Source organism: Nicotiana tabacum, chromosome 17 (assembly GCF_000715075.1).
Source record: "Nicotiana tabacum cultivar K326 chromosome 17, ASM71507v2, whole genome shotgun sequence".
Taxonomy (NCBI): Eukaryota; Viridiplantae; Streptophyta; class Magnoliopsida; order Solanales; family Solanaceae; genus Nicotiana; species Nicotiana tabacum.
The window spans coordinates 115,559,846-115,587,226 of NC_134096.1; the positions used below are offsets into that span (position 1 = coordinate 115,559,846).

Genomic DNA, 27,381 nt, shown 5'->3' on the forward strand with positions numbered 1-27,381 from the left:
CTTTTGGGAAGCTAAAGACAAGAAAAGTATAACAAAAATTCCTATATATATTCACTCAAATTCTTTATATCACTTTTAAATTAGATAAAGAGGAAAAAGCATGTTTCTTTTACTTCTTTTGCACTTGTACCAAACAACTAAGAAAGTAAACTATGAATCCTTTATGCGAATGAAAAAATAAATAAATTATTCTCCTTTATCTTCATCATTCCCTTTGTTAAACCATACGTGATATGAAAGAACTAGAAAGTTTTAAATTAGCTCTTCACAGCCCATTTTTTAAATTTTGTTAAACATTTGAATATTAGTAAAAGATCATTCGAGGCATGAATATAATATATTCGCGCGGTAAGAAGAATAACTCGAACCGAAGCACAAAGTTGATCAAACCAACTAAATATTTATCCCATTTGGACCATTTTTCGCCTCAACTCCCTAAATAGGAAGAGGGGTAGTTTACAAATAGGGGGTAATCAATTCGCACCTGACTGTGATAGCCCTCTCGATACCTTATTGGAGCTTTGTAACTAGTGGCCGGTATATATAATAATACGTCTACGTATAAAATAATATGGCACCCGGAACCTTCAAATCCTAGATCCGCCTCTGCGTAGGCTACACAGATATCCTACGTAGAGAAAAAAAGTTGAAGTGTTCAAATTTGCGTAGGCTATGCAATTAGCCTACGCCCATACATCCAGCCTACGCAATTGACCGAAGGACAAAGTCGTGGGCGGTGGGGCTTAGTATAAATAGCTATTTTAAGTCATTCTAGGACATCTTTTTGGCAAGAATACTTTGTGTAGCAGCTTTTGGGATTCTTCTTTGGGATTTTGGGTTACTTCACCAGTGTTCTACATAATCTTTCTTTCCTCTTTAGCTATTATGTTTAATTTTTCATCTCTTTTTGTATTCTCCTTTCTTAATATATCTAGCTAAGTTTATTAAGCTAGGATTGTGAACCCTATGTGTGGTTATGTTTTTGGGTTATTAATATAAATTTGAAATTTAATTAAGTTTTGTGTTATCCGATTACTCCATGCTTTATTGATTGATTTTGTGATTGCAAACACTAAATCCATGTCTATTTTGCTTGTTCTAGCTTGGAAGAGTAGAACTTAGCTTAGGTATAGAGTAATTAGCAAGGAATTAAGTGGGTTAACCATTTGTTTAACGAAATCTAGCTAGGAATAGTGTGATTTCTACTTGGGCTAATCAACTGCTTATCATTGAGCCTTAGTTGTCTTGGAAGAGCAGCTTGGGGTAGAAACCTCTCTTAAGTGTTGGAAGACATTAAGTTGGTAGAATAGAAATTGAGGTCATAACACATGCTTAATTAACTCGAACTGACGATTTGTATACCCAAAAGATAGCCTACACGAAGGGGAAGCAATCCTAGCGCCTTTCTCTTATTTTGTTACAACTACATCTTATTTGCACTCTACGTGTTTGATAGAATTCCTTAGTTAAACTTTAGTAGTAATTGTAGACATAATTGAACAACCACTCTTTGTTTGAAGATTACATTAAGAATCATCGAGTTTGCACGCATTTGGACACTCAAACACACCTGCTTCTTGTGGGATTCGACCCCAACCTTTGTTGGGTTTATTATTGCTAATAACCGTGCTACTTTCATATAGAGAGTAGGATTGGATGTCACCAATAATTCCCAATGTTTTAGTTTACTTTGTTATTATCAGAATATGTCCTAGGAATAGAATAAAGTTCCTAATTGGACACCAAAAGAAAAACAAATGTGCCTATTTTTTCTTTAATTTGAGAACAATAGCTTCTAAAGATACAAACAGAGTATTTAGGCACTATCTACATACCTAAAGTTCACCTTTGGCTCACCAAAAAAGTTAACAGAGAGGAACTAACCTAAGCATAGTTATCTAATAGCAAGAATTTACAGAATTATATTCCAAAATCAGTAGAAGAACAATACCACTCTGCCGAACTCCCAATAGCGACAGGGCTTGTCTACGAAAGATAAAAAAGCCATAGGATGATAGATCTAGTGAAAAGGTAGGAAGGCTTGCAAAGGAAGGTTTCTAATCATCTGAGAAGAGAGAATAAAGCACTCGAATGTGTAATTTTATGAATTGTCTAAAAACCTCTGGATTATACCAACGGATAGTAGAATTGATTGTTTGGACCTTCCAACTCATAGATGTAGATCCTAGACCTAAGAATAATTACTGCTTTTGAACATTTTGAAATTAGAGTTATGCTTTGTCGTTCTCTTTAAAGTCAAATCAAATTCATACAAATTTAAAAAATCTAAGGAATGTTGAAAATAGGAATGACTCTGAATCCTCATTTTTACAGTTGTATCTATTCTAATAAGTTATTAAAGAGCACCGTTAGTTCAATTTGATAGAACGTGGGTCTCCAAATCCCAATGTCATAGGTTCACAATTATTTACTTGAGCGAGCAGTCCAAACTTCAGTTATATTAGCTTGCACTAGAGGATCTTTCAAATTGGTCCAACCCTCTAGTTTATAGCCACTTCTTTTTGGTACCAATTTTTGCTTCGCTCATAACTTCTCTATTTACAGAAGAGTTTTGGTGGTATGTTTCGGACATTATTTAGCTTATCAACATAAATGTAAAAGATCTTCCTTGGTGGTGTTGCGTCTCCTGATTTTCAGAATATTTGTTTTTTCATCTATTAAGTCTGGCATATTCAGCGTTGGTGTCCCTCTCCATCCACTTAGCATATAGCTATCACTAATAAAAAGAATTCATCACGTGATGATCAAAACCTTTTGAAGAAACTCCTATGCTCTTTACAGCTTTTAATTGTAAGGGTTGACCGACTTGTCCAACTAACTATAACACAATCATGAAATTATTTATTATCTGCAAAGAATGCAGTTTATCTACTCATTTGCAGCCAACATATTGTAAAGAAGACAGGTGAACGTGAAACTCAAAATTTATAAAATTAAAAAAAAAAAAAAAACAACAACAACATACCTGAGACACAATAGACAAGGAATTTGCAGCATGGCATTTGCCTTGAGAGAACTTTTGACAGCTGCCTTTCGGATTTCCATAGCTTGCAAATTCAATAGAGGAGATCGTATGCCCTTCGTCACATTGCAAGTGCATTTCTGGTGTTTTATCCATCAGAGACAATTTTCCATCGAACTCTGAGTGAGACCACATACGGAGAGGTGGATAGTGCTTTTCTGATACTTGAGCACATATGGTATCAGTAGCACGAGTAGAAATGGAAATCTCAAATGGAGTCTTATCTGTTTCTTCAAAGATAACTAGTACATTATTAGAAGTCTTTAGCCATGATCTAGGTATGTGATACCTGGTTCGCCAAAGAAAAAAAACTTTATAAGCAACAGAATGTACCAGCTCAGATCCATTTCACAGAACCTACACATGACTTGATGCCAGGTGTGGCCTGGTACAATCATGAGAGCCAAAAATCCTACAATGTAAAATAGAATTTCAGCAAGTAAAAGAGGTCCATACCAGGCTTGAGTAAGCTCTCCACAATTTGTCCTACATTTATCAGAGTTGTAAGCACCACGATAATCACAAGTTCTTCCACATCCATTTTTTGGTGCAACCAAAGTCCAATATCTTCCTATATGGTTACCATTAACCCATGCCTGACCTTTTCCCATTCTACTGAAATCAAGGGCAACTGGATCTGTCCCGTCTGGTGCATCAAACTTCGTCTGCTCAACCAATGAGACACAAACCACTTAATATCACTCTTACACTAGCGAAGACAATCATCATATATAGAAGTAAACATAGGGGAGCACCTGTTCCAAGAAATTTTTTGGTAGCATACGAAAAAAAAAGAAGTGAAAGGGTCGTAGAGAGTTCCTTATGTATGAGCTATTAGGGACCTATTCTCGAGAAGGAATGGAAGGGCTGATTTTCCTTTTACCTAATAACATTTTAATCTACAAACTACAACTAAGAAATAGCAATCTACAGACGGAAAAGAAGTCAAAAGAGGAAGAAAAGGATCCATATATGCGATACCAATTAGTTGGGACTAAAGCTTAGTAGTCATTAGACACATCTCAATTTATCCAAAAGTAGTCGTAGTTGTTACACTTACACTTGGTGTGATGTTTATTAAAAGTCCTTTTATTCTGGTTAGAGACTTGTGTCTCTGTAAAATTGGGAGATTTTGATAATCCTCAACTTTAAAGAACTCCTAATTTTCCTTAAAAGATATCTTATCACATATTGTAATGAAATGGACCCGAATAGAACAGAATGGATTCAAAGAATTACTTATAGCTGACTCCAATTAATTTGAAATTGAGGCATAGACAGTTGATTGATTGAAGTGAGAATGAAGGGTCCTTTATTGATTGAACAATTTTCCATTTTGTACTCCCAGATATCCGTAACAAAAATTGAAGGGAAGTCTCAGAGAATAAATAGTTAATCATAAGATTCTTAATATAGAATGTAATGAAAGACTTAAAATACGATCACAGCAATTGACTAAACAATACTGAACATCTCTTCTAGAGCAAGTCTTTCTAGAAGTATTGAATGTGGTGCTTCCTTCACCCACAAATAAAAGATAACTTAAGGAAGACAATAAAGGACATAAGTCATTCGAATTAAGGCATCAATGTCATAGATATGTAACTTGAGTAACTGAACAATGGTCATAAGCACATCTACACAAGACAATTGAGACATTAATTTTAAGAAACTATATTGCCAATAATTAGCAAGTTTTCCTCTATGCTAGTGACAGCTGAATCTGGAATTAGAGCTTTGTCGACTTACCCTGTACCAGGAAAAGACTGATGGAATTGCATCATTCGGCAACTCAGTCCATCCTGCACTTTCAGTACTATTGACATCATATACTTTCAGGAACTCACCTTTGAGCCCCACCTGTTGAACAAATAACTAAAATTCAGGCTTCCTATATTTCATTTGTATAATGAAATGGCATTTTTCAAGTTTAACCATCTCCAACTTCACATGATGATCAATTTTTCTTTTCGCATGTGGAAGAAATGGAACTCTTTTGCAAGTTGATTCTGTGTGCATAGCCTGAATTATATCAAGTTTTGCAGTTTCACAAGCAGAGAGCAGATGGATGGAGAAGCCTTGGGTCTTTTAACCTTTTAGTTCATTATATTGTCAGTAGATATAGCCTGATATTCACTGAGAAAGGATGCATATTAAAAGGCTTATGAGCAAAATCTACCAGGAACTTTTTCTACATCTTATCCACAATTCTATCATCGATTTGTTCAGCACCATGAACACTTTTCAAATACCACTAATGAGTGAAAAGTAAACCCACTTGTCCTTCCAGTCTAGAGTAGTTTCTCATATTTTGGTTATTCTAATTGGTCTATTATTTCAAGTTACTTGCATATGCACATAATTAGAGCAAGGGATATCAGCCTCTGCAACACCTCCCATAAATGAGAAATTTAATCTTTTATCATGTGTGAACATCAAGATTCATTTAAGGTGAAGAAAATGAGGTACCTGGTAGGTCCATAAGGATGTTGTGAGATTAATATCCCCGTTTCTGCATCCTGTAAGCTTCAGTTGACCTTTAAAACCTGCCCCATCCTTCTCTAAGAAGGCACCATAATTCTGAAATTGTGGCAGAAAAGTCTTTTCAGCTTAGAGGTCAGTTTGATGAAGCTGAGAGGCTTTTATGGGTCACTTTAAAAATTTGGTAAAGCGAATGGAAATTAGTGTGTAACATGCATCGTCACCAGTGATTCAAGGAAGGAAAGAAATAAGAAAGAGAAATGGAGGCAAGGGTTTCAAAATATGGTTGGATAATGGGAGCTTTTATCTCCTTTTTCCCCCTTCTGATGAGAGTATGAGATGATACAGCTTCAGGTTTCACCCAAAACTAATATCACCTTTCCCAAATTTAAGATAATACTTCAGATTTAACATGGTCCTCATCAGGGTAAATCAACTTCTAAACTAGCTTTACCTGCAATCCCACCGTCTCAGACAATAGCAGTATGTCATTGTATCCCTGAACCAGCTTAACTGGTTGAACCACCTTGATCCATTTTCCTTTCATACTTCCTTCACTTGCAACAGACACATAACAGGGTAAAAGGGTAAGGGATTGGAGATATAAGGAGAACACGGGAAAGAAAAGACTTCAATAGAATGACCAGACATAGGGACCCTCTCAAAGCTAGCTTGGCTGATGTTTTAGCCCCGTGCACTATAAGCACAAGATTAGAGCATCGCATGACCTGTAGTCATAGTATTGCTTCACCTGACATTCCTAGCATACCTACAGCCATCCTATTCACCTCACTGCTCTAAGCGCAAAATGGTGGGAAGAAACCAGTATTAATTTCCTTTGTTTCTGGTGTGAACAGTGTCAGAAACAGGGATTCTTGTTTCAGTTCTAGTCTGGGTTTATGGTTTATTATCTTCATTTAGCTATAGCATACAGGTTGCTTAGCTTTAGGCTTGTTATCACTTTGCTGCTTTCTTAATCCCTGAAATTCACTGCACTATATTTGGTCTCACTTTGTCCATTTAGCAGCTCTTTTCGTGTTGTCGAAATGACCTAGTTGTTGTTCAAATTTTGACAACCCTATTTTAATTCACTCTTATTAATTCTCCCTTCTACATAAGATACCTTCATTTTTTATCTTTCTATGGCCAATTCCAAGAGCCTTCAAAATAAACTGAGGCAATAACAGAATTTCTACTCGCTTTTCACTGATCACCCTATGACAGATGATCTACTTAATATGTCTCCATCTAGTAATGAGTATTTGACAGGTATTCAATGACAATGCATCAGACCGTCCCTATGCTCAGAGATGAAAATCATATTCATGTAAGCCAAGAAAAGTTCAATGCTTGAAGTACACTTTGACAATGCCAGCTGAACTGACTGCTAACGGAGGATTGAGTGCTACGTTAACACAAAGAGTAGAATGCATAATAAAGATAGCACAAAGTAAATCTAACCAAATACCTGCAAGCTGGCCATTAACAAATCTGCGAACAAAGTCACGCATGCTATCAATATCAATCGTTGGACTAACATCATTTTCCTCCCAAAATGAGATGTCATCATCAGAAATATATATCCTGCATTCACCAGAGATTGCAGAGTAAATCATCACAATTTCAGTTTGCAACCAATGACAAATGTTATGAATAAATTTGAAACCAAATCTTGCAGAGTGTTTCTGCTGTTTGTGTTCTGTGCCTATTCACTTGTTAAAGGAATATAAAACACATCTGAGGAGAACCGGGAGACAGCAGAAAATTAAGAGAGTGACATTATTACATGCGGCATCATTAATATAGTTGCCTACCAAGCAATTCATCTCAAAAGCCAAAGGTACCAAAAAGGTTTGTAAATTTGTAGATTCTCGTCCAAAGAGGCTTGACATTGTTGATGCCAAACTATTCACAAGCAGACTCCGAACCAAATGCAAGGATAACAAAACTGGAAGCTCAGAGATATTATGCTCTGTCCATCCTCAAACCTCAAAGGAGTTCATTTTTCCTTATTTGATATTTTAATATTCCCTTCAGTCCTCAAATTTGAAATCCTCAGACTAAAGGTTAAGTATCACATTTCTCCAGTGATTCAAAAGCCAAGTAAAGGGGTAAAAAGGGAAAAGAGCAAACAAACACACAGAGTCACACACAAACAGTGGCACTACAGGGAAAGAGAACAGTCTGGTTAAACCAGAAGTGTCCTGCCTGTAATTTTTGAAGTTAGTTTTACGTCTAATGTTAAGTTAGCAACCAGCAGATACCAGAGTGGTCATGTAAAGTGCTTGGCTTCTATGGGTATTTTCTCGTGTTTGAAGTTGGTTTCAACTCCAGTACATATGTCATCCTGAGAATGTGGTATAAGCGGTGAGGTTTTAAAGCTTTATCCTGAGAATTGGACAAATCCTATTATCAAGCGGCTCCAAATTAAGTGACAGAGTGAATGGAGAACAAGTCATTAACTTGCACTTATATTCATTTTAGTTTAGATCAAGCTCTGCATCCAATCGAATACTGTCATATGAAATGGGATGGAAAGAGTGTTAGACATTATAAAGGTAGTAATCACTGTTCAGTCTGATCCTAACCTCATTTATAAGTTTGAAATACCTGGTCAGATACCACAGGTAGTCAGACTGGTCTTTTGTCACATTCAGATGCTCCAGTATCCCTTTAGAAGTGAAATTCTTGTCACCCCACACACCAAGTGGCTCCTTCAATGTCATCCAAGATTGTGAAATACTTCCCAGTTTGCTTTTAATCCTTAATTGCGGAAACAAGGAATTATTCCCAACTGAAACAGAATCAAGGCCCACTGTTGTGATTGAAGTCTGTGCCCCCACCTGTGTGAATGCAAGAGAAAAGAAATTAAATACATCATTAAAATTAATCACAAAGTACTACATTGTTTTAGAAGCGTTCTGGTGATGAGGTCACTATGTTGTACTTGAAAGAGAGTGGATCCTTGTTAGTTACTATATGATGATGAGGTTACTAAAGCAAGAGTTAGGCTTTAGTAACCAGGATGAATTTCTCTATCAAATAACTTGTGGTAGTAAGTGAACACTGTAGCTAATTCACAACACATCTCTAGGTCATATACCGACAGATCATAATTTACACATCGCTAGGTCATATACCGACAGATCATAATTTTTGATGAACTATTTGCCAAAAAGGGTGGTAAACATTTGCTTTTCAACCATTTTTTCAGAAGCTATAAGACACTACTTAGCCTGCAATGGAAAATCAACAATCTTTGTTATCGACCATCATCCACACAGAAATGGAATGATTGCAGCCTCAGTTTGTGGATGCCACACATATGAAAGCATTATCAATACAATATAACAAGCTGAAAAATAAAAGAAAATACTGAAACAAGTACACATGCAAGCATTGACAGCAATCTTTTGAAGTTCAAACTTATAATCTTTCATCTGTGGGAACATCGACAGACCTTAGCTGTGTTAAAAGCTGTGTTTCTGCAATCTGGCAGAATACTCACTGACCATGGAGGTAAAGTATACTCTTGACCATAAAATTTCACAGCTGCTGATTTGTGTTCATCAATATTTGTAATAAATGCTGCGCACAAGCTCTCATTCAAGGACAGATATTGGCCATGATAGACATGTGCCTGAAGTAACATGACAAGCATCAAATACCGAGGTATGAAAAGGGTAAATAAGAATTACGATGATTCACAAAATAAATTTTAAGGTGAGAAGAAGAGAGTAACTTTATCCTAAAATCAAAAGATACAAAATCTCATTCGTAATTCACAAACTTTCCCCAACGGAAGGTATTATGAACAAAAACTAAACAATTCTATAAATTAGATTGTGTTAGATTTTGGTAGACCATTACTCAATGGTAATTAATTTCCTGATCTGAAAGATAAACTTCTTTCCTCCTCCATATTAAGAAATCAAATCAACTAGATTTATCCATTGACCAGATTAATTTCCTGGTTAGAATGACAGATTTTCCTCCTATGTTTCTGCTATATATGGTGTTGTAAATAGCTTGTGATAATAAGAACCAGTGCAGAGAATTTTCTCATTGCTCTTATCTGCGTTTCTTCAGAAGGACGATAAAAATAGGTGGTATTTTTTTTAATCAAGTAATTTGTAAATGTAGGTGATATATTGTTCGTTCTGTTAGCAACAGATGACTGCAACCTCCTCAAAAAGCAAGAATAACAATAACTGTGCTGTGCTCCATCAAAGACATTATTAAGTGAAGCATCATAATAATAACAGATGGAGTTTTTGAATTATGAGATATGTCAAGGCATTTTGTAGCTGTCCCAGAACAAAGTAAAAACATGATGCGCCTTTCGAAATTAACAAAAAGTAATTGATACATCTGTAAAGGTACTCTGGCTAAAATATATTCATCAACATATATTCAACAAACGACATTTTATTTTACATTTCACGACACGTGGGTGGACTTACAGCAATACCCACTGGGATTACTCAAGCCCATAACTGACCTCTTGTTTTGGTCCCAGTTTAATATACTGAGGTGAATCGACAGCAACAAGAGCAGGTTCACAAAGCTTTATAGCAGCATGCAGATCCTTCAAGTGGCCCCATTTAGGTTGACGCAGTAGTCCTATACAGTATGGTGACCGTGAGAAAACAAGAGAGAGAAGAGATGTTGATTATTTGATGATTATAATACACCTATTTATAGACGTAATGTGGGACAGTATCTTATTTAAGAACTCGGCACTTCTAATATTTTAACCTTAAGGATGATCCTACCACTAACACTTTAACATTCTATCAGTGAACATTTTAACAGAGACATTTTACATAAGATAAATATCAATGTAGTTATTAAGGCCTACTTAATGATTACTTATTAAAAACAAAAGATAGCACCAATGTACACCTGGCTATCGATTTTTTCCTTCGTAAGAATGTTCCTAAAGTAACAATACATGATACTCAAATATTCATCAAGTGGAGCATCATAATCATAGCTAGTGATTTGAGTTGGGCCTCCTGCAGTCCGGCCAAAGTTTGTCCCACCAAAATACTGGAATTACAAGATGAAACAGCCAGTCAGCGAGTAACTGATTGTTGCCTGGAAATGAAAAGGGAAGGGCAGAGATCTAAGTTACAAGTATTTTTGCGTCAAATTACTGTAGTAGCAGTTAAAGAATTTTGTTACAAGAAACAGATTTCTTGCAAGAAGTGTAGGAAACTTGAAAGGAAATGGTTCCTTCTTATTTAAACTATCATCAGGCTTGAAAGGAAATGGCTACTTCTTATTTAATCTATCATTTTCCTCTCAAACAAACGCGTGCAAGAAAAATGATCTCTCGTTTATTTTCCAGCAGTTTCCTCAAGAAATACACTTTCTAGTGACTTTCTTGACATTCAAACAAACTTGAAGATTTTGCCCAGTACCAGTGAGTAACTTCAAGCACCTCCAGTTCACATAAATTGGTTATCAACATTTAGCCAGATAAGTAAAGGATCTATTCCTACTTCCTAAACTTTTCAACAAACAAATACTGGATATTGAACAAATTATAGTAATCAAGAAAGAGATACACAGGTGGAACAGGAGAATCTGCTATCAGTTAACAAGAAAATTTCCAAAAACAATGCCAGTTAGTAAGGTCAGCTGGAATAGGAGAGAAGTATGTTTAAGGCACATGCCTTATCTATATCAGACTGGAAGTAAACTTAGAGCACCATTTGTATCTAAATTACCATATAATAGTTCTGCAAGCTTCCCCCACGCTGAAAGAAACGAGCAATTGAAAATGCAATGTCCTCGGTAGGCCTATGCGGGAGTTTTTCCCCCCAATTTGCAAACCTGAAGGAAAGAAAAGAATAAAATTGTCTTTGTTTTCCTTTTTCTGGATGTTATTGACTCCTCAACTTAATTCAAAGAGTAACTAAGTGATCCTGCTTTCCTTTTTGCAATTGTATACATCAGAGAGAGACATAGAAACATCATAAAGAGCATTATATTAAGGGATATGAGCTCAACTGTACCAGGCTTCCTGGATCAGATTTCTCGAGTTAGATTTCAGTAGAACTATAGAGACATATGATCAATGTAAAGATCTTTAGCTCACAGATGAATTTCTAATACCAATTTAACTAAACAATCCACTGATCTAAACCTGACAAAAAAGCACTGTTCAAGATCTAACAGCATACCCTAAGCAAGCAAAGCACTCAACCACCATCCTTTAGCAACCTAATTTAAGACTTAAACTCGTTATCCTCCACCTTGTACGATTGTCTATCTTTCATGAGAGTAACAGATTGATTGAGCAGCTGACTCTGGGCAACTTATCTTTCTTGGACGATATGACACTCTCAAACTAGACACGTTTCTGCTGATCAAAGGCGTCCATCATTGCCCTTCTGAAATTATGATGGACCTCATATGCAGAGGGACAATTACTAAAGGGGAGTAGAAGGCTTCCCTCGTAACCGTAGAACTTTAACAAATCGAGTACTTATACTTCATATGCATTTATGATTATATACTGGTTCATTTCATTCTTTGAAGTTCTACAATACCTTTCTAATCACTTCCCTAACATTTGTGTCTTGACTCTTGATAATCTTTTCCTTCCATTAAAAAGTGATTTCACATATTTAAGCCAGTTTCAGGACTTCAAACATTATATATGAGAGAGATAAAAGGAACCTTCACTTATGAGATGGAACACTTATATGGCCAAACTGCCTTTCACGCAGATTTGCCATTATTCTAAGTTTTCCGAACGGAGGAAACAAGAAAGAATAGAAAGTCAAGTACTAAAGGTCAGAATCTGCAGAGAACAATTCTCAAAGTAGGTGCTTCTAGCAAGCAAGGAAATGTAGATTTTTAGTTCGTGATCCATCCAGAAGCCAAGTCACCTATAAGAGATCGTATAATCATATTCATATCACTAACAAGAATCTAAGGATTCCCGGAACCATGCACATACTGGTTCAGAATTCAATGAAACGAGAAAGAAGGACCTAACAAACAAGAAGCGATTATCATACCATCCATCCCAATTCTCAGTCCAAATTTTCGGTTTCTTCTCAGAATTTGGCCTGAACCCGTCACAATAGTATGCATTGCAAGTATCTATCTGTCAAAAAGAAAAATTCAATAATATAACAAGATAAAGAAAAAGCACCCCAGCCCTTTAAAGGAGGACTAACAATAGCACAAGAGAAATAAATAAAACAGAGAGAACTCTGCTTCCGAATTATAAATTTAATCCAAAAAAGCTTGAGAAACTATGGCTTCGTCATTTTAGATCAGTTTACCTCACTTCATGAGTTCGGTTAACTTGGAAATTCAAATACTTTATTCGTTCTGTATGATAAAGAGTTAAATTTGTTTAAATTTGTAAGTCAAATCAATTTGTTTAAAGAAGCTCAAGAAATGTGATCGCATATTCGCACCTAATTCTATGCACTGGTATTGTGCAACTGCTTCAATGAAATGAATTGCATTTAAATAAATTATCAAATAAATCTATCTTTATCAAAATTATCAGACACTAACTAGACCAGTTGGTCGTAATTAGAGAAGATCAGGAAATCAAGTGCAATACAATGTATTCTGGAGCATCAGCTTGCTTGCACATGACCCATGGAACACCAGCGCCAAGACCAACTGCCATTTCAGCAGCCCATTTCATATATTTCTTCCCGTTTGGACCAAATGAGCTTTCAATATTTCCATATTCATTTTCAATCTGACAAAAAATAACATCAGACGAAGACATAACGTCAGTTTAACTATACAAACATACATGCAGAAGCATGAACAGAACATATGCAGAGAGAGGGGGAAGAAGGGGCTAGAGAAAAGTGCCAAATGGATCAGTGGCTGCAAATTTCATCTACAAACTGGACATCCAATGTCTGTGTCAAAAAACTGGACATCCAATAATCATTTCAAGAGGAAACTCCTCACTCTCAGTTGTAAGGTGCATTATTCATTCAATAATTTCAAGCAGTCTTTTTAGAAATTTTCCTATTTGTCTTACTAATAAAGTGCAGATGTCAGCGTTACAGCAATATTGATATTCTAGTTAGTGATTTAGAGTAAGAAATTTCAGAACCTGCAACAAAATGATCGGACCACCTTGCCATGAAAAGAGTGACTCTGCCATCATAAGATCAACTATCTTTTTTACAAAGCGCTCCATCTTCTCCTGGGTAAAGTGTAGGAACTTTTCAAATTACAATCCTCTGGCAGCCAATTATTTCTTTAAACTATCATAATGCAATTTGAGCAACGAAGTGTTAGAAAGCAAAACTTAAAGTTAGCTTATTCAATCATCAATCAACTACGCCTCAATCCCACATGAACATTAGCTAATACAGATAAAAATTTCTACATACAAGGAATGCAACCCAAAAAATGTATGGAGTAAGCCCTTTAATTATTGATCCAGATAATAACAAGAATGCACTTTCCCCGACAGAGAAACAAGTTGATAAGAGCGGCCTAGTTATTTGCTCCTAGGGAATATCTTGAGGGGGAAGGAAGAGAAGGACAGAACTAATTGTCTTCTCCAGTGTTGTTAAAAGTGACCGCTTCCTTGCTTAAAGCGAGAAGCGATACGAAGCGAAGCATCTGGCACTTCTCTGATCTGAAGCATATCAGGTACACAAAAGCGATTGCTTCCCCTGAAAAAGCGAGAAGCGAGGAAGCGAACAAAGCGACAGAAGCGAGCGCTTCTCTTTATAACTGGGCTGCGAGTGTTAATTAATTAAAAAGGCTCTCTTTTTTTTAACTTCAAGATCATCAAGTTTGGTCCCAGGTATGTGTCCTCGTCCTCCTCCTCCTCCTCCTCCTTCTACTTCTTCTTCTTTCACTGTTTCAGTGTCTAAATAGCAGCGAAATATTGGCGAATTTTTTTTTTCCCTTCACTTCTTCTTTTTCTCATTCTCCTCTTCTTCTTCTTCATTTTCTTTCACTGTTTTAGTGATAAATTGCAGCGAAATGCTGCCCATTTTTCGTTTCAGTTATACTGCCATTTTTTGGCATACTTACTGCCATTTTTTTCGTATCATTTATTCTTAGTTGTCTATGCAATATTTATTTTATTGTCATTCTCCTCTTCTTCTTCTTTTCTTCTTTTCTTCATTGTCTATGCAGTATTTATTTTAATTTTTTTTTAAAAATTCCGCTTCACTTCAAAAGGCGAACGATTCGCTTCTCGCATTAAGCGAAAAGGGGCTTATCGCTTTTCCTCGCTTCACGCTCTTCACAACACTAGTTTTAATTCTTATATAGTAACTTAATTCAGTTGAATTACAAGAGACACCTAATTATAGGTGATAAAAATATTGTAGAAAAAAAGTGCATGTAATTAAGAGAATACTAAAGATCCGAGTCAACAGAATTTCTAATTCTGATAGGGTATTTATTAGATCGGGCGTACTTAGTCGATTTAATAGATTGATTTAGCCGGAGCAAAACTGATACCAATCCGAGCCACTTCGCTAATAAAACATGACCAATTTACCAACCAACAAAATATTTTGTTAAATGTAAGTTCTTGTTAGTTTATCAAAAGAGATAAGTGCTATATATTACCTTGAATGGTGCATTATCCGTTCGAAATTCTATTCCAGGTATATCACGAAGCCACACAGGGAAGCCCCTACAATACAGGTAGTAAATTACTGTAACGACCCGGCCAGTCGTTTCGAGAGTTATAGCCCCGTTTTCCCTATTTCTACTTTTTTTTGTGTTATTCAGCTATATTATGTTATATCAGGTTAGTTGGTTCGGGTCCGGAAGAAACTCGGAGTAAATTGAGACACTTAGTCTCTTAAGTAGAAACTTAAGTTGGAAAAGTCAACCGGATGTTGACCTATATGTAAACGATCTCGGATTTAAATTCTGATGGTTCCGTTAGCTCCGTTAGGTGATTTTGAACTTAGGAGTGCGTACGGAATGTGATTTAGAGGTCCGTGGTAGAATTAGGCTTGAATTGGCGAAATTGCAAATTTGACGATTTCAGTCGGCAGTGAAAAATTTGATATCGGGGTCGGAATGGAATTTCGGAAGTTGGATTAGGTTCGTAGTGTCATTTGTGACGTGTGTGCAAAATTTGAGGTCATTCGGACGTGATTTGATTGGTTTTGGCATCGGTTGCCAAATTTGGAAATTTAGAAGTTCTTAGGCTTGAATCCGACGGTAATTTGATGATTTGATGTTGTTTTGAGTGATTCGAAGGTTCGAATAAGTTGGTATGTTGATATATGACTTGTTTGTATTTTTGGTTGAGGTCCCGAGGGCCTCGGGGTGATTTCGGGTGGTTAACGGATTTGTTAAAGTTGGAAATTGCAGTTGGAGCTGCTGCTTCTGCTATTTCCGCACCTGCAGAAGAAAGGGTCGCAAGTGCGAGGCCGCTGGTGCGCGTGGGGAGTGCGCAGGTGCGGGAGATGCTGGGCCAAGGCTGGGAACCCAGGTGCGAAGAATTGGCCGCATCTGCGAGCCCGCAGGTGCGAGGCCTTGAGTGTAGATGCGGAGATGAGAAGTTTGGACTGGTTTCGCAGATGCGCACCTGTGACCGCAGATGCGAGTCCGCAGGTGCGAGGAAGGGGTCCGCAGGTGCGGAATATGGGTGATTAAGTGAGTTGCACAGGTGCGGCTTCTTGGGCCGCAGGTGCGGTCACGCGGGTGCGAAAAAATGGCCGCAGGTGCGAAAAACCTGGGCAGAAACCATAAATAGAACCCTTCGCGAATTTTGGTCATTCTTTACAATTTCAACTCGGTTTTTGGAGCTTTTGGGAGAGGTTTGAAGAGAGAATGAAGGGGATTTCGTTGAGATAAGTTACTTGAGCCCTAATACTTATATATATGGTGATTTCCTGTTGTTTTAATCATGGTAATTTGTGAAAATGAGGGGTTAGGGCTTGAAATTTTTGGAGAGTAATTTAAGGATTTGAAGGACCAACGATGTCGGATTTTGATGAATTTGGTATGGTTAGACTCGTGAGTGAATGAGCTTTCTAGTTTTGTAAATTTTGTCGGATTTCGAGACGTGGGGTCGGGTTTGAGCCAATTTCGGGTTTTGGTCTAATTTTGCAGCTTTTCTTGTGGAATTCATTCCATTAGCGCGTATTGATGGTATTGTACTGATTGTGAATAGATTTGGAGCATTTGGAGGCCGAGTTCAGAGGCAAGAGCATTGCGGGGTAGAAATTTGACCGATTTGAGCTAAGTAACGGTTGTAAATCTAGTCTCGAGGGTATGAAACCCCGGATTTTGTATCATTCTACTATTTTTAGTGACGCACATGCTAGGTGACGGGCGTGTGGGCGTGCACTGTTGGGGATTGTGACTTGGTCTGTCCCGTATCAACTGTAAAGATGCATATTTTTATGGAAATAATATGATACTTATGTGTTTTTAGAAAGAGTTCTGTTAATTGTGCTGAATGCCATGTTTGGGCCTTGTGCCAGTACTGTTTGGACCCTTAGGGGCTGTTTCTTACTATCCTCTTATTGTTTTCGATTGAAAATCTATACTCAGTCATGTTTATACTTGTTTACCGCATAACTCAGTTTTATGACTCTATTTTGATGCACATAAATGTTTTGGGCCGAATGCCCTGTTTTACTGAAATTCCCGAGTGGCTTGATTTTTGAGGATGAATGTGGACCGGGGCTGCCCGCCTGCAGCATATTTTATGACTGAGTGAGGCCGAGGGCCTGATTTGTGAGGATGAGTGTGGATCGGGGCTGCCCGCCTGCAGCATACTTTATTATTATCGCACGTGAGTTGTCCGTGTAGATTATAGCGCTTGGGCTGAAGAATCCCCTCCGGAGTCTGTACACACCCCCAGTGAGCACAGGTACCTACTGAGTGCGAGTGCCGAGTGCCGAGTGATGATTGACTGGGAGGCATGGGTGATTGTGAGGTATGCCCGAGTGGCAAGAGTGATTGTGAGGTATGCCCGAGTGGCACGAGTGACTGTGAGGTTTGCCCGAGGGGCTGTTTATGAGTGATGTTTTGCCCGAGGGGCTGTTTATGATTTCATCATTTTTGCTCACTTTTGCATTGAGCCTTTGTTTGAAAAAAAATGTTGGAAAAAATATCTTTAAATGATTTTTATTGGAACCGGGTTTAAACGAGATGATTCGATTCAAACACTGATTTTTAAAGCATGTTGTACTTTACTGAGATTTTATGATATGAACGTTATACGCTTATTTGCTCGTCACTACTGCTCACTCTTTATTAATTGTTGTTACTTACTGAGTTGGCGTACTCACGCTACTCACTGCACCTTGTGTGCAGATTCAGGTATAGCTGGACACGGTAGCAATTATTGAGTGTTCTGGTTGCAGAGTTTTCTTGGAGATAGCAAGGTAGTTGTTTGGCGATCACAGCCCCTGCTCTTCTCTCTCTTATCTTCCTCTAGTTGTATTTAGCTATTTTTCAGGCTGAGTTAGGCTTGATATTGTTAGACATATTGTAGCAGATGCTCATGACTAGTGACACCCCGATGTCGGGCTTTTTTTTTCCGCACTTTTATTTTGATTTGAACTCTTTAAATGGAGGTTTTATGTTAAATAACCTTAAAATTTTCTTTGAAATGAAAATATCGGTTTGTTTTGGAAATGAGTCGGCTTGCCTAGTTGCACGATAGGCGCCATCACGACAGAGGTTAGTTTGGGTCGTGACAGATTGGTATCAGAGCCTAGGTTACATAGGTCTCACGAGTCATGAGCGAGTTTAGTAGAATCTTGCGGATCGGTACAGAGACGTCTGTACTTATCTTCAGGAGGCTGCAGAACCTTTAGGAAACTTCACATTCTTGGATTCTTGTCGTGCGAATCTGTTGATTCTAGTAACTAAACATCTGTTGTTTCATTCTCTCATAGATAGTGAGGACTCGTACTACCGGTCAGGAGGGCCAACCACCAGTACCACAAGCGAGGGCCGCGAGTGGCTGAGGCCACGGTAGAGGCCATGGTAGGGGCAGAGGTGTAACCCGTACAATATTTGGGGCAGTACCTACAGATCCACCGGTTGTCCCAGATCAGGACCAAGTTCCAGTTGTTGATGCACCAGCTCAGGCACCACATGTGCCTATTATGATTCCAAGCCTTCAGGAGGCCCTAGCTCAGATTCTGACAGCGTGTACTGGCCTTGCTCAAGCGGTCTCTATTTCGACGGCCGCAGCCACTTCTCAGGATAGGGGAGGCATTCAGACTCCCATCACTCGCACACCCGAGCAGGTTATTCAGGGACTTCAGACACCAGAGGCACCACCAGCCTAGCCGGTTACTGTTGCTCAGGATTATGTGGTTACTATTATGCCTGAGGATGATCAGCGTAGGTTGAAGAGGTTTGGGAGACTTCAGCCACCACCTTTCAGTGGTACAGAGAGAGAGGATGCTCAGGACTTTTTGGACAGGTGTCAGAGGATACTCTGTACTGCTGGTATTTTGGAGACTTGTGGGGTCTCATTCACTACCTTTCAGTTTTTTGGGACTGCACTCAGATGGTGGGAGACTTACGAGAGGTGTAGGCCTGTTGGCGCAGCACCCCTTACTTGGCAGCAGTTCTCCTTGGTCTTTTTGGAGAAGTTCGTGCCTCGATCCCGCAGAGAGTAGCTGCGTAGACAGTTTGAGCGGCTCCGCCAGGGTGATATGTCTGTGATGCAGTATGAGATACGGTTCTCCGAGTTGGCCCGTCATGCTATCTGGTTGGTTCCCACGGACAGAGAGAGGATCATGAGGTTTATTGATGGCCTCACTTATCAGCTACAGTTGCCTATGACCAGGGAGTGGGTTTCGGGTGCTACCTTTGATGAGGTTGTCGACATTGCTCGGCAGATTGAGATGGTTCGCGGTCAGGAGAGGGTTGAGCAGGAGGCCAAGAGGCCTTGTGGTCAGGGTGGATTCAGCGGTACTCCTTTTGGGGGTCAGTTCCAGCCCGGTAGAGGTTGTCATTTCAAACAGGCTCAGTCAGCTCGGCCATTTCATCAGGGTGCATCATCTGGCCATGGTTCTCACAGTTCTCATCAGGGCCACTCATCACTTAGTGCCCTTCCAGTTTAGAGTTCGTCCCGTGCTCCACCTGTTCAGGGCTTTTCCATGCCAAGTTCTTCTACCAGTCATCCCGGTGCTAGGGGTTCCCTTCAGTTTCTGCCGCCAGCACCATGGAGTTATTTTGAGTGTGGGGAGATTGGGCATATGTAGAGGCAGTGTCCTCGTCGTCATGGAGGTCTATCTCAGCAGAGGAGTCAGCCTCCAACTACAGCACTAGCTACCTCACCATCCGTCTAGTCAGCTCGGGGTGGAGGTCAGTCAGCTAGGGGTCGCCCTAGAGGGGGAGGCAGATCAGGGGGTGGTCAGGCTCGTTTCTATGCTCTCCCTACCAGACCAGATGTTATTGCTTCAGATTACAGGTATTGTCTCAGTTTGCCACAGAGATGCCTTAGTATTATTTGACCCTTGTTCCACGTATTCATATGTTTCCTCATATTTCGCCCATTTTCTAGATATGCCCCGTGAGTCCTTAGTTTCTTCTGTACATGTATCTACTCCTGTGGGCGATACTATTATTGTGGACCGCGTATCGGTCATGTGCGGTGACAATTGGGGGTTTGGAGACCCGAGTAGATCTATTGTTGCTCAGTATAGTTGACTTTGATGTAATATTGGGTATGGATTGGTTATCTCCATGTCATGCTGTTCTAGATTGTCACGCTAAGATGGTGACGTTGGCTATGCCGGGAATTCTGAGGGTTGAGTGGAGCGGTTCTGTAGATTATGTACCAAGTAGGGTAATTTCATATTTGAAGGCTCAGCGCATGGTTGAGAAGGGTTACCTATCTTATTTGGCTTTTGTGAGGGATGTTAGTGTAGAGACTCCTGTCATTTATTCTGTTCCGGTGGTACGTGATTTTTCGGATGTGTTTCCTGCAGACCTACCGGGCATGCCGCCTGACAGGGATATTGACTTTGGTATTGATTTGGTGCTGGGCACTCAGCCCAATTCTATTCCACCGTATCGTATGGCACCGGCGGAGTTGAAGGAATTGAAAGAACAACTTCAGGAACTCCTTGATAAGGGGTTTATTCGGCCTAGTGTGTCACCTTGGGGTGCACCGGTTCTATTTGTGAAAAAGAAGGATGGTTCCATGAGAATGTGTATTGATTACAGGCAGTTGAACAAGGTCACAGTCAAGAACAAGTATTCTTTGCCTCGTATTGATGATTTATTCGACCAGCTTCAGGGAGCGAGGGAGTTCTCCAAGATTGATTTGAGGTCCGGTTATCAACAGCTGAAGATTCGGGATTCAGATATTCTCAAGACAGCTTTCAGAACCCGATATGGCCATTATGAGTTCTTGGTGATGTCTTTTGGGCTGACCAATGCCCCAGCATCGTTCATGCATCTGATGAACAGTGTATTCCAGCCCTATTTGGACTCATTCGTCGTTGTATTCATTGACGATATTCTGGTGTACTCTCGTAGCCAGGAAGAGCACGCTCAGCATTTGAAGATTGTATTACAGAGATTGAGGGAGGAGAAGCTTTATGCAAAGTTCTACAAATGTGAGTTTTTGCTCAGTTCAGTAGCATTCTTGGGGCATGTGGTGTCCAGCGAGGGTATTCAGGTAGATCCGAAGAAGATAGAGGCGGTGCAGAGTTGGCCTAGACCGTCCTCAGCCACAGAGATTAGGAGCTTTCTTGGTTTGGCGGGTTACTACCGTCGCTTTGTGGAGGGATTTTCATCTATTGCATCGCCCTTGACCAAATTGATCCAAAAAGGTGCTCCATTCAGGTGGTCGGATGAATGTGAGTAGAGCTTTCAGAAGATCAAGACTGCTTTGACCACAACTCTAGTGTTAGTTCTGCCATCAGCTTTAGGTTCTTACACCATGTATTGTGATGCCTCGAGGATAGGCATTGGTTGTGTTTTGATGCAAGAGGGTAGGGTGATTGCCTATGCTTCGCGCCAGTTAAAGACCCATGAGAATAACTATCTTGTCCATGATCTTGAGCTAGCAGCCATTGTTCACGCCTTAAAGATTTGGCGTCACTATTTGTATGGGGTTCATTGTAAGATCTATACTGATCACCGGAGTCTGCAGTATTTGTTAAAGTGGAAGGATCTTAATTTGCGTCAGCGGAGATGGTTGGAGCTTCTTAAGGACTATGATATCACTATTTTGTACCATCCTAGGAAGGCCAATGTGGTGGCCGATGCTTTGATTCGCCGGGCAGAGAGTTTGGGGGGTTTAGCATATCTTCCAGCAACAGAGAGACCTTTGGCATTAGATGTTCAGACCGTAGCAGGCCAGCTTGTCAGATTGGATATTTCGGAGCCTAGTCGGCTATTGGCTTGTGTGGTATCCAGGTCTTCTCTTTATGACCGTATCAGGGAGCGTCAGTATGATGACCCTCACTTGCTCGTTCTTCAGGACAGGGTTCAGAGAGGTGATGCTAGGGATGTGACTATTGGTGATGACGGGGTGCTGAGAATGTAGGGCTGGATATGTGTGCCAAATATAGATGGGCTTCAAGAGCTGATTCTTGAGGAGGCCCACAGCTCACGGTATTCCCTCCATCCGGGTGCCATAAAGATGTACCAGGATTTGAGGCAACACTATTGGTAGAGGCGAATGAAGAAGGATATAGTTGGGTTTGTGGCTCGGTGTCTAAACTGTCAGCAGGTTAAGTATGAGCATCAAAGACCGGGTGGCTTGCTTCAGAGGTTAGAGATCCCAGAGTGGAAGTGGGAGCGGATCACTATGGACTTTGTAGTTAGGCTTCCACGAACTTTGAGGAAGTTCGACGCTATTTGGGTTATTGTGGATCGGCTGACCAAGTCTGCGCACTTCATTCCAGTTGGTACTACTTACTCTTCAGAGCGGTTGGCTGAGATTTACATCCGAGAGGTTGGTCTCTTGCATGGTGTCCCAGTTTTCATCATTTTAGTTAGGGGTACTCAGTTCACATTGTAGTTTTGGAGGGCCGTGCAGTGAGAGTTGGGTACTCAGGTTGAGTTAAGCACAACTTTTTACCCTCAGACGGACGGGCAGTCCCAGCGCACTATTCAGATATTGGAGGACATGTTGCATGCTTGTGTCATTGACTTTGGGGGTTCATGGGACCGGTTTCTGCCACTCGCGGAGTTTGCATATAACAACAGTTATCAGTCGAGTATTCAGATAGCTCCGTACGAGGCTTTGTATGGGAGGAGGTGTAGATCTCCGGTTGGATTGTTTGAGCAGGGTGAGTCTAGGCTCTTAGATACAGACTTGGTCCAGGACACATTAGATAAGGTGAAATTGATTCAGGAGCGGCTTCGCACGGCGTAGTCTAAGCAGAAGAGCTACGCGGATAGGAAGGTCCGTGATGTGTATTTTATGGTTGGGGAGAAGGTTTTGCTGAAGGTATCACCCATGAAAGGTGTTATGAGGTTTGGGAAGAGGGGCAAGTTGAGCCCCCGGTTCATTGGGCCTTTTGAGGTGCTTCAGAGAATAGGGGAGGTAGCTTATAAGCTTGCCTTGCCACCCAGCTTGTCGAGTGTGCATCCAGTGTTTCATGTTTCCATGCTCCGGAAGTATATTGGAGATCCGTCCTATGTTTTGGATTTCAGCACAGTTCAGTTGGAGGGTGATATGACTTATGATGTGGAGCCGGTGGCTATTTTGGATCGGCAGGTTCGAAGGTTGAGGTCAAAGGATATAGCTTCAGTGAAGGTGCAATGGAGAGGTCAGCCTGTGGAGGAGGCCACTTGGGAGACGGAGTGGGAGATGCGGAGCAGATATCCACGCCTATTCGAGACTCCAGGTATGTTTCTAGACCCGTTCGAGGACGAATGGATGTTTAAAAGTAAATCACTGTATTGACCCGGCCGGTCATTTTGAGAGTTATAGCCCCGTTTTCCCCATTTCTACTTCTTTTTAGGTTATTAAACTATATTATATTATATCAGGTTAGTTGGTTCGGGTCCGGAAGGAACTCGGAGTGAATTGAGACACTTAGTCTCTTAAGTAGAAACTTAAGTTGGAAAAGTCAACCGGATGTTGACCTATGTCTAAACGATCTCGAATTTGAATTTTGATGGTTCCGTTAGTTTCGTTAGGTGATTTTGGACTTAGGAGTGCGTCCGGAATGTGATTTGGAGGTCCGTGGTAGAATTAGGCTTGAATTGGCGAAATTGCAAATTTGACGATTTCAATCGGCAGTGGAAAGTTTGATATAGGGGTCGGAATGGAATTCCGAAAGTTGGAGTAGGTTCGTAGTGTCATTTGTGACATGTGTGCAAAATTTGAGGTCATTCGGATGTAGTTTGATTGGTTTTGGCATCGGTTGCCGAATTTAGAAATTTAGAAGTTCTTATGCTTGAATCTGACGGTAATTTAATGATTTGATATTTTTTTGAGTGATTCGAAGGTTCGACTAAGTTGGTATGTTGATATATGACTTGTTGATATTTTTGGTTGAGGCCCTGAGGGCCTCGGGGTGATTCCGGGTGGTTAACGGATTTGTTGAAGTTGGAAATTGCAGCTAGAGCTACTGCTTCTGCTATTTCCGCACCTGCGGAAGAAAGGGTCGCAGGTGCGAGGCCGCTGGTGCGCGTGGGGAGTGCGCAGGTGCGGGAGACGCTGGGCCAAGGCTGGGAACGCAGGTGCGAAGAATTGGCCGCATCTGCGAGCCCGTAGGTGCGAGGCCTTGAGCGCAGAGGCGAAGATGAGAAGTTTGGACTGGTTTCGCAGATGCGCACATGGGACCGCAGATGCGAGTCTGCAGGTGCGAGGAAGGGGTCCGCAGGTGCGAAATCTGGGTGAGTAAGTGAGTTGCACAAGTGCGGCTTCTTGGACCACAGGTGCGATCGTGCGGGTGCAAGAAAATGGCCGCATGTGCGAAAAACCTGGGAAGAAACCATAAATAGAACCCTTCCCGAATTTTGGTCATTCTTCATAATTTCAACTCGGTTTTTGGAGGTTTTGGGAGAGGTTTGAAGATGGAATCAAGGGGATTTCGTTGAGGTAAGTTACTTGAGCCCTAATACTTGTATATATGGTGATTTGCCGTTGTTTTAATCATGGTAATTTGTGAAAATGAGGGGTTAGGGCTTGAAATTTTTGGAGAGTAATTTAAGGATTTGAAGGACCAAACGATGTCGGATTTTGATGAATTTGGTATGGTTAGACTCGTGAGTGAATGAGCTTTCTAGTTTTGTAAATTTTGTTGGATTTTGAGACGTGGGGTCGGGTTTGAGCCAATTTCGTATTTTGGTCTAATTTTGTAGCTTTTCTTGTGGAATTCATTCCATTAGCGCGTATTGATGGTATTGTACAGATTGTGAATAAATTCAGAGCATTTGGAGGCCGAGTTCAGAGGCAAGAGCATTGCGGGGTAGAAATTTGACCGGTTTGAGGTAAGTAACGATTGTAAATCTAGACTCGAGGGTATGAAACCCCGGATTTTGTATCATTCAACTATTTTTAGTGACGCACATGCTGGGTGACGGGCGTGTGGCCATGCACTGTTGGGGATTGTGACTTGGTCCGTCCTGTAGAAACTGTAAAGTTGCATATTTTTATGGAAATAATATGATACTTATGTGTTTTTAGAAAGAGTTCTGTTAATTGGGCTGAATGCCATGTTTGGGCCTTGTGCCAGTACTGTTTGGACCCTTAGGGGCTGTTTCTTACCATCCTCTCATTGTTTTCGATTGAAAATCTATACTCAGTCATGTTTATACTTGTTTGACGCATAAATCAGTTTTATGACTCTATTTTGATGCACATAAATATTTTGGGTCGAATGCCCTGTTTTACTGAAATGCCCGAGTGGCTTGATTTATGAGGATGAGTGCGGACCGGGGCTGCCCGCCTGCAGCATACTTTATGATTGAGTGAGGCCGAGGGCCTGATTTGTGAGGATGAGTGTGGATCGGTTCTGCCCGCCTGCAGCATACTTTATTATTGTCGCACGTGAGTTGTCCGTGCAGATTATAGCGCTTGGGCTGAAGGAGCCCCTCCGGAGTCTGTACACACCCCCAGTGAGTGCAGGTACCTACTGAGTGCGAGTGCCGAGTGCCGAGTGCTGAGTGATTGTGAGTTATGCCCGAGTGGCAAGAGTGATTGTGCGGTATGCCCGAGTGGCACGAGTGACTGTGAGGTTTGCCCGAGGGGCTGTTTATGAGTGATGTTTTGCCCGAGAGGCTGTTTATGATTTCATCATTTTTGCTCACATTTGCATTGAGCCTTTGTTTGAAAAAAATTGTTGGAAAAAATATCTTTAAATGATTTTTACTGGAACCGGGTTTAAACGAGATGATTCGATTCAAATACTGATTTTTAAAGCATGTTGTACTTTACTGAGATTTCATGATATGAACGTTATATGCTTATTTGCTCGTCACTACTGCCTAGTCTTTATTTATTATTGTTACTTACTGAGTTGGCGTACTCACGTTACTCCCTGCACCTTGTGTGCAGATTCAGGTGTAGCTGGACACGGTGGCAGTTATTGAGTGTTCTGGTTGCAGATTTTTCTTGGAGATAGCAAGGTAGCTGTTTGGCGATCACAGCCCCTGCTCTTCTCCCTCTTATCTTTCTCTAGTTGTATTTAGCTATTTTCCAGGCTGAGTTAGGCTTGATATTGTTAGACAGATTGTAGCAGATGCTCATGACTAGTGACACCCCGATGTCGGGCTTTTCTTTTCCGCACTTTTATTTTGATTTGAACTCTTTAAATGGAGGTTTTATGTTAAATAACCTTGAAATTTTCTTTGAAATGAAAATATCGATTTGTTTTGAAAATGAGTCGGCTTGCCTAGTTCCACGATAGGCGCCATCACGACAGAGGTTAGTTTGGGTCGTGACAATCACCTAGTGAGATCAACAGAGAAGCACCTCATTCGTGACACGAATGTGTTAATGCCCTTCTACTAAATTCTGTTATTGACTGCTCTACTTTGTTTCTTTAATTTAAGTGATCTTCACATTTCTCGGTGCTACCTAGTCAGCTGTTGAATTACTAAAAATTATCATTTCAACATAGCATCCTTCCCTGTTGCTGATCACCTTGTGAGGTCAAAACTAGTGCATTTATTCAAAAGTTGTTAACTTTTAGCTTTGAAATAATAGACTAGATTGCGAAGCATGAACAAACACATTTTGCATGAACTAATGATAAAGTCAAAACTGAGCACAACAATCATGAAAGAAGAACATTACCCGAAGTTTCACTCCGCGCAAGCATAAGGACCTATTCGGAGAAAGAGATATAGTCCATGAGACCCAACTAGCTTTGCAAACTTGGCAATATCATATCTTCCTTCAAAGTTATGCTGAAAAGGGAAGCATCGAAAGAGAGAAGCAGTTCAGAAATATCAAGAACTAAAACTAATCAAGGTTAAAGAAATTATATAGCAGATAATACAAAAGATTCAATTGAATACAAGACCAACAAAGCAACAAACACCAAAAATGCAAGGTATTTCAGGAAATGAATACCTGTCCTCTCACTGGCTCATGACCGTTCCAAAAAGTATAAGTCTCAATCACATCTGCACCACCTTCTTTGCTCCTAGCTATCAGTTGAGGCCACATCTGGCATATATGACATGCAAAATGCTTCTGGCATTTGACTTTGAATTATCTTCTAAGTGAGGATCATATTAATGATAATTTGATTCACATAGCATATTTTCCAGCTGTTTATTCCATCTCCCAAATGTTAGAATAACTATTATATATCCCCAATCTTCTTTGGGAAACCTATCTTTATTCATTGTGGTAAAAAAAATAATCATATACCACACATAAAAAATTATTAGATAGTAAAAATATTTGGTTTCTGATCCTAAAC

At 40.1% G+C, this 27,381-nt stretch overlaps 1 protein-coding gene across 1 annotated transcript in view; it reads right to left on the reverse strand.

Annotated features, from left to right (window-relative positions):
• LOC107768632 (beta-galactosidase 9-like) overlaps positions 1-27,125 on the reverse strand; it is a 31,110-nt gene extending 3,985 nt beyond the window's left edge. Inside the window, exons 1-17 of the mRNA XM_075234884.1 lie at positions 27,027-27,125; positions 26,748-26,860; positions 15,116-15,182; positions 13,632-13,724; positions 13,119-13,262; positions 12,559-12,647; positions 11,260-11,365; positions 10,486-10,576; positions 10,026-10,147; positions 8,985-9,164; positions 8,135-8,367; positions 6,993-7,108; positions 5,979-6,076; positions 5,513-5,623; positions 4,793-4,903; positions 3,500-3,708; positions 2,987-3,332 (exon numbers count right to left, since the gene is read on the reverse strand). Coding sequence (XP_075090985.1) covers positions 2,987-3,332; positions 3,500-3,708; positions 4,793-4,903; positions 5,513-5,623; positions 5,979-6,076; positions 6,993-7,108; positions 8,135-8,367; positions 8,985-9,164; positions 10,026-10,147; positions 10,486-10,576; positions 11,260-11,365; positions 12,559-12,647; positions 13,119-13,262; positions 13,632-13,718 — 2,043 coding nt within the window. The 5' untranslated portion in view covers positions 13,719-13,724; positions 15,116-15,182; positions 26,748-26,860; positions 27,027-27,125. The remainder of the gene's footprint in view (positions 1-2,986; positions 3,333-3,499; positions 3,709-4,792; positions 4,904-5,512; positions 5,624-5,978; positions 6,077-6,992; positions 7,109-8,134; positions 8,368-8,984; positions 9,165-10,025; positions 10,148-10,485; positions 10,577-11,259; positions 11,366-12,558; positions 12,648-13,118; positions 13,263-13,631; positions 13,725-15,115; positions 15,183-26,747; positions 26,861-27,026) is intronic.
• Positions 27,126-27,381: the final 256 nt, after the last annotated feature.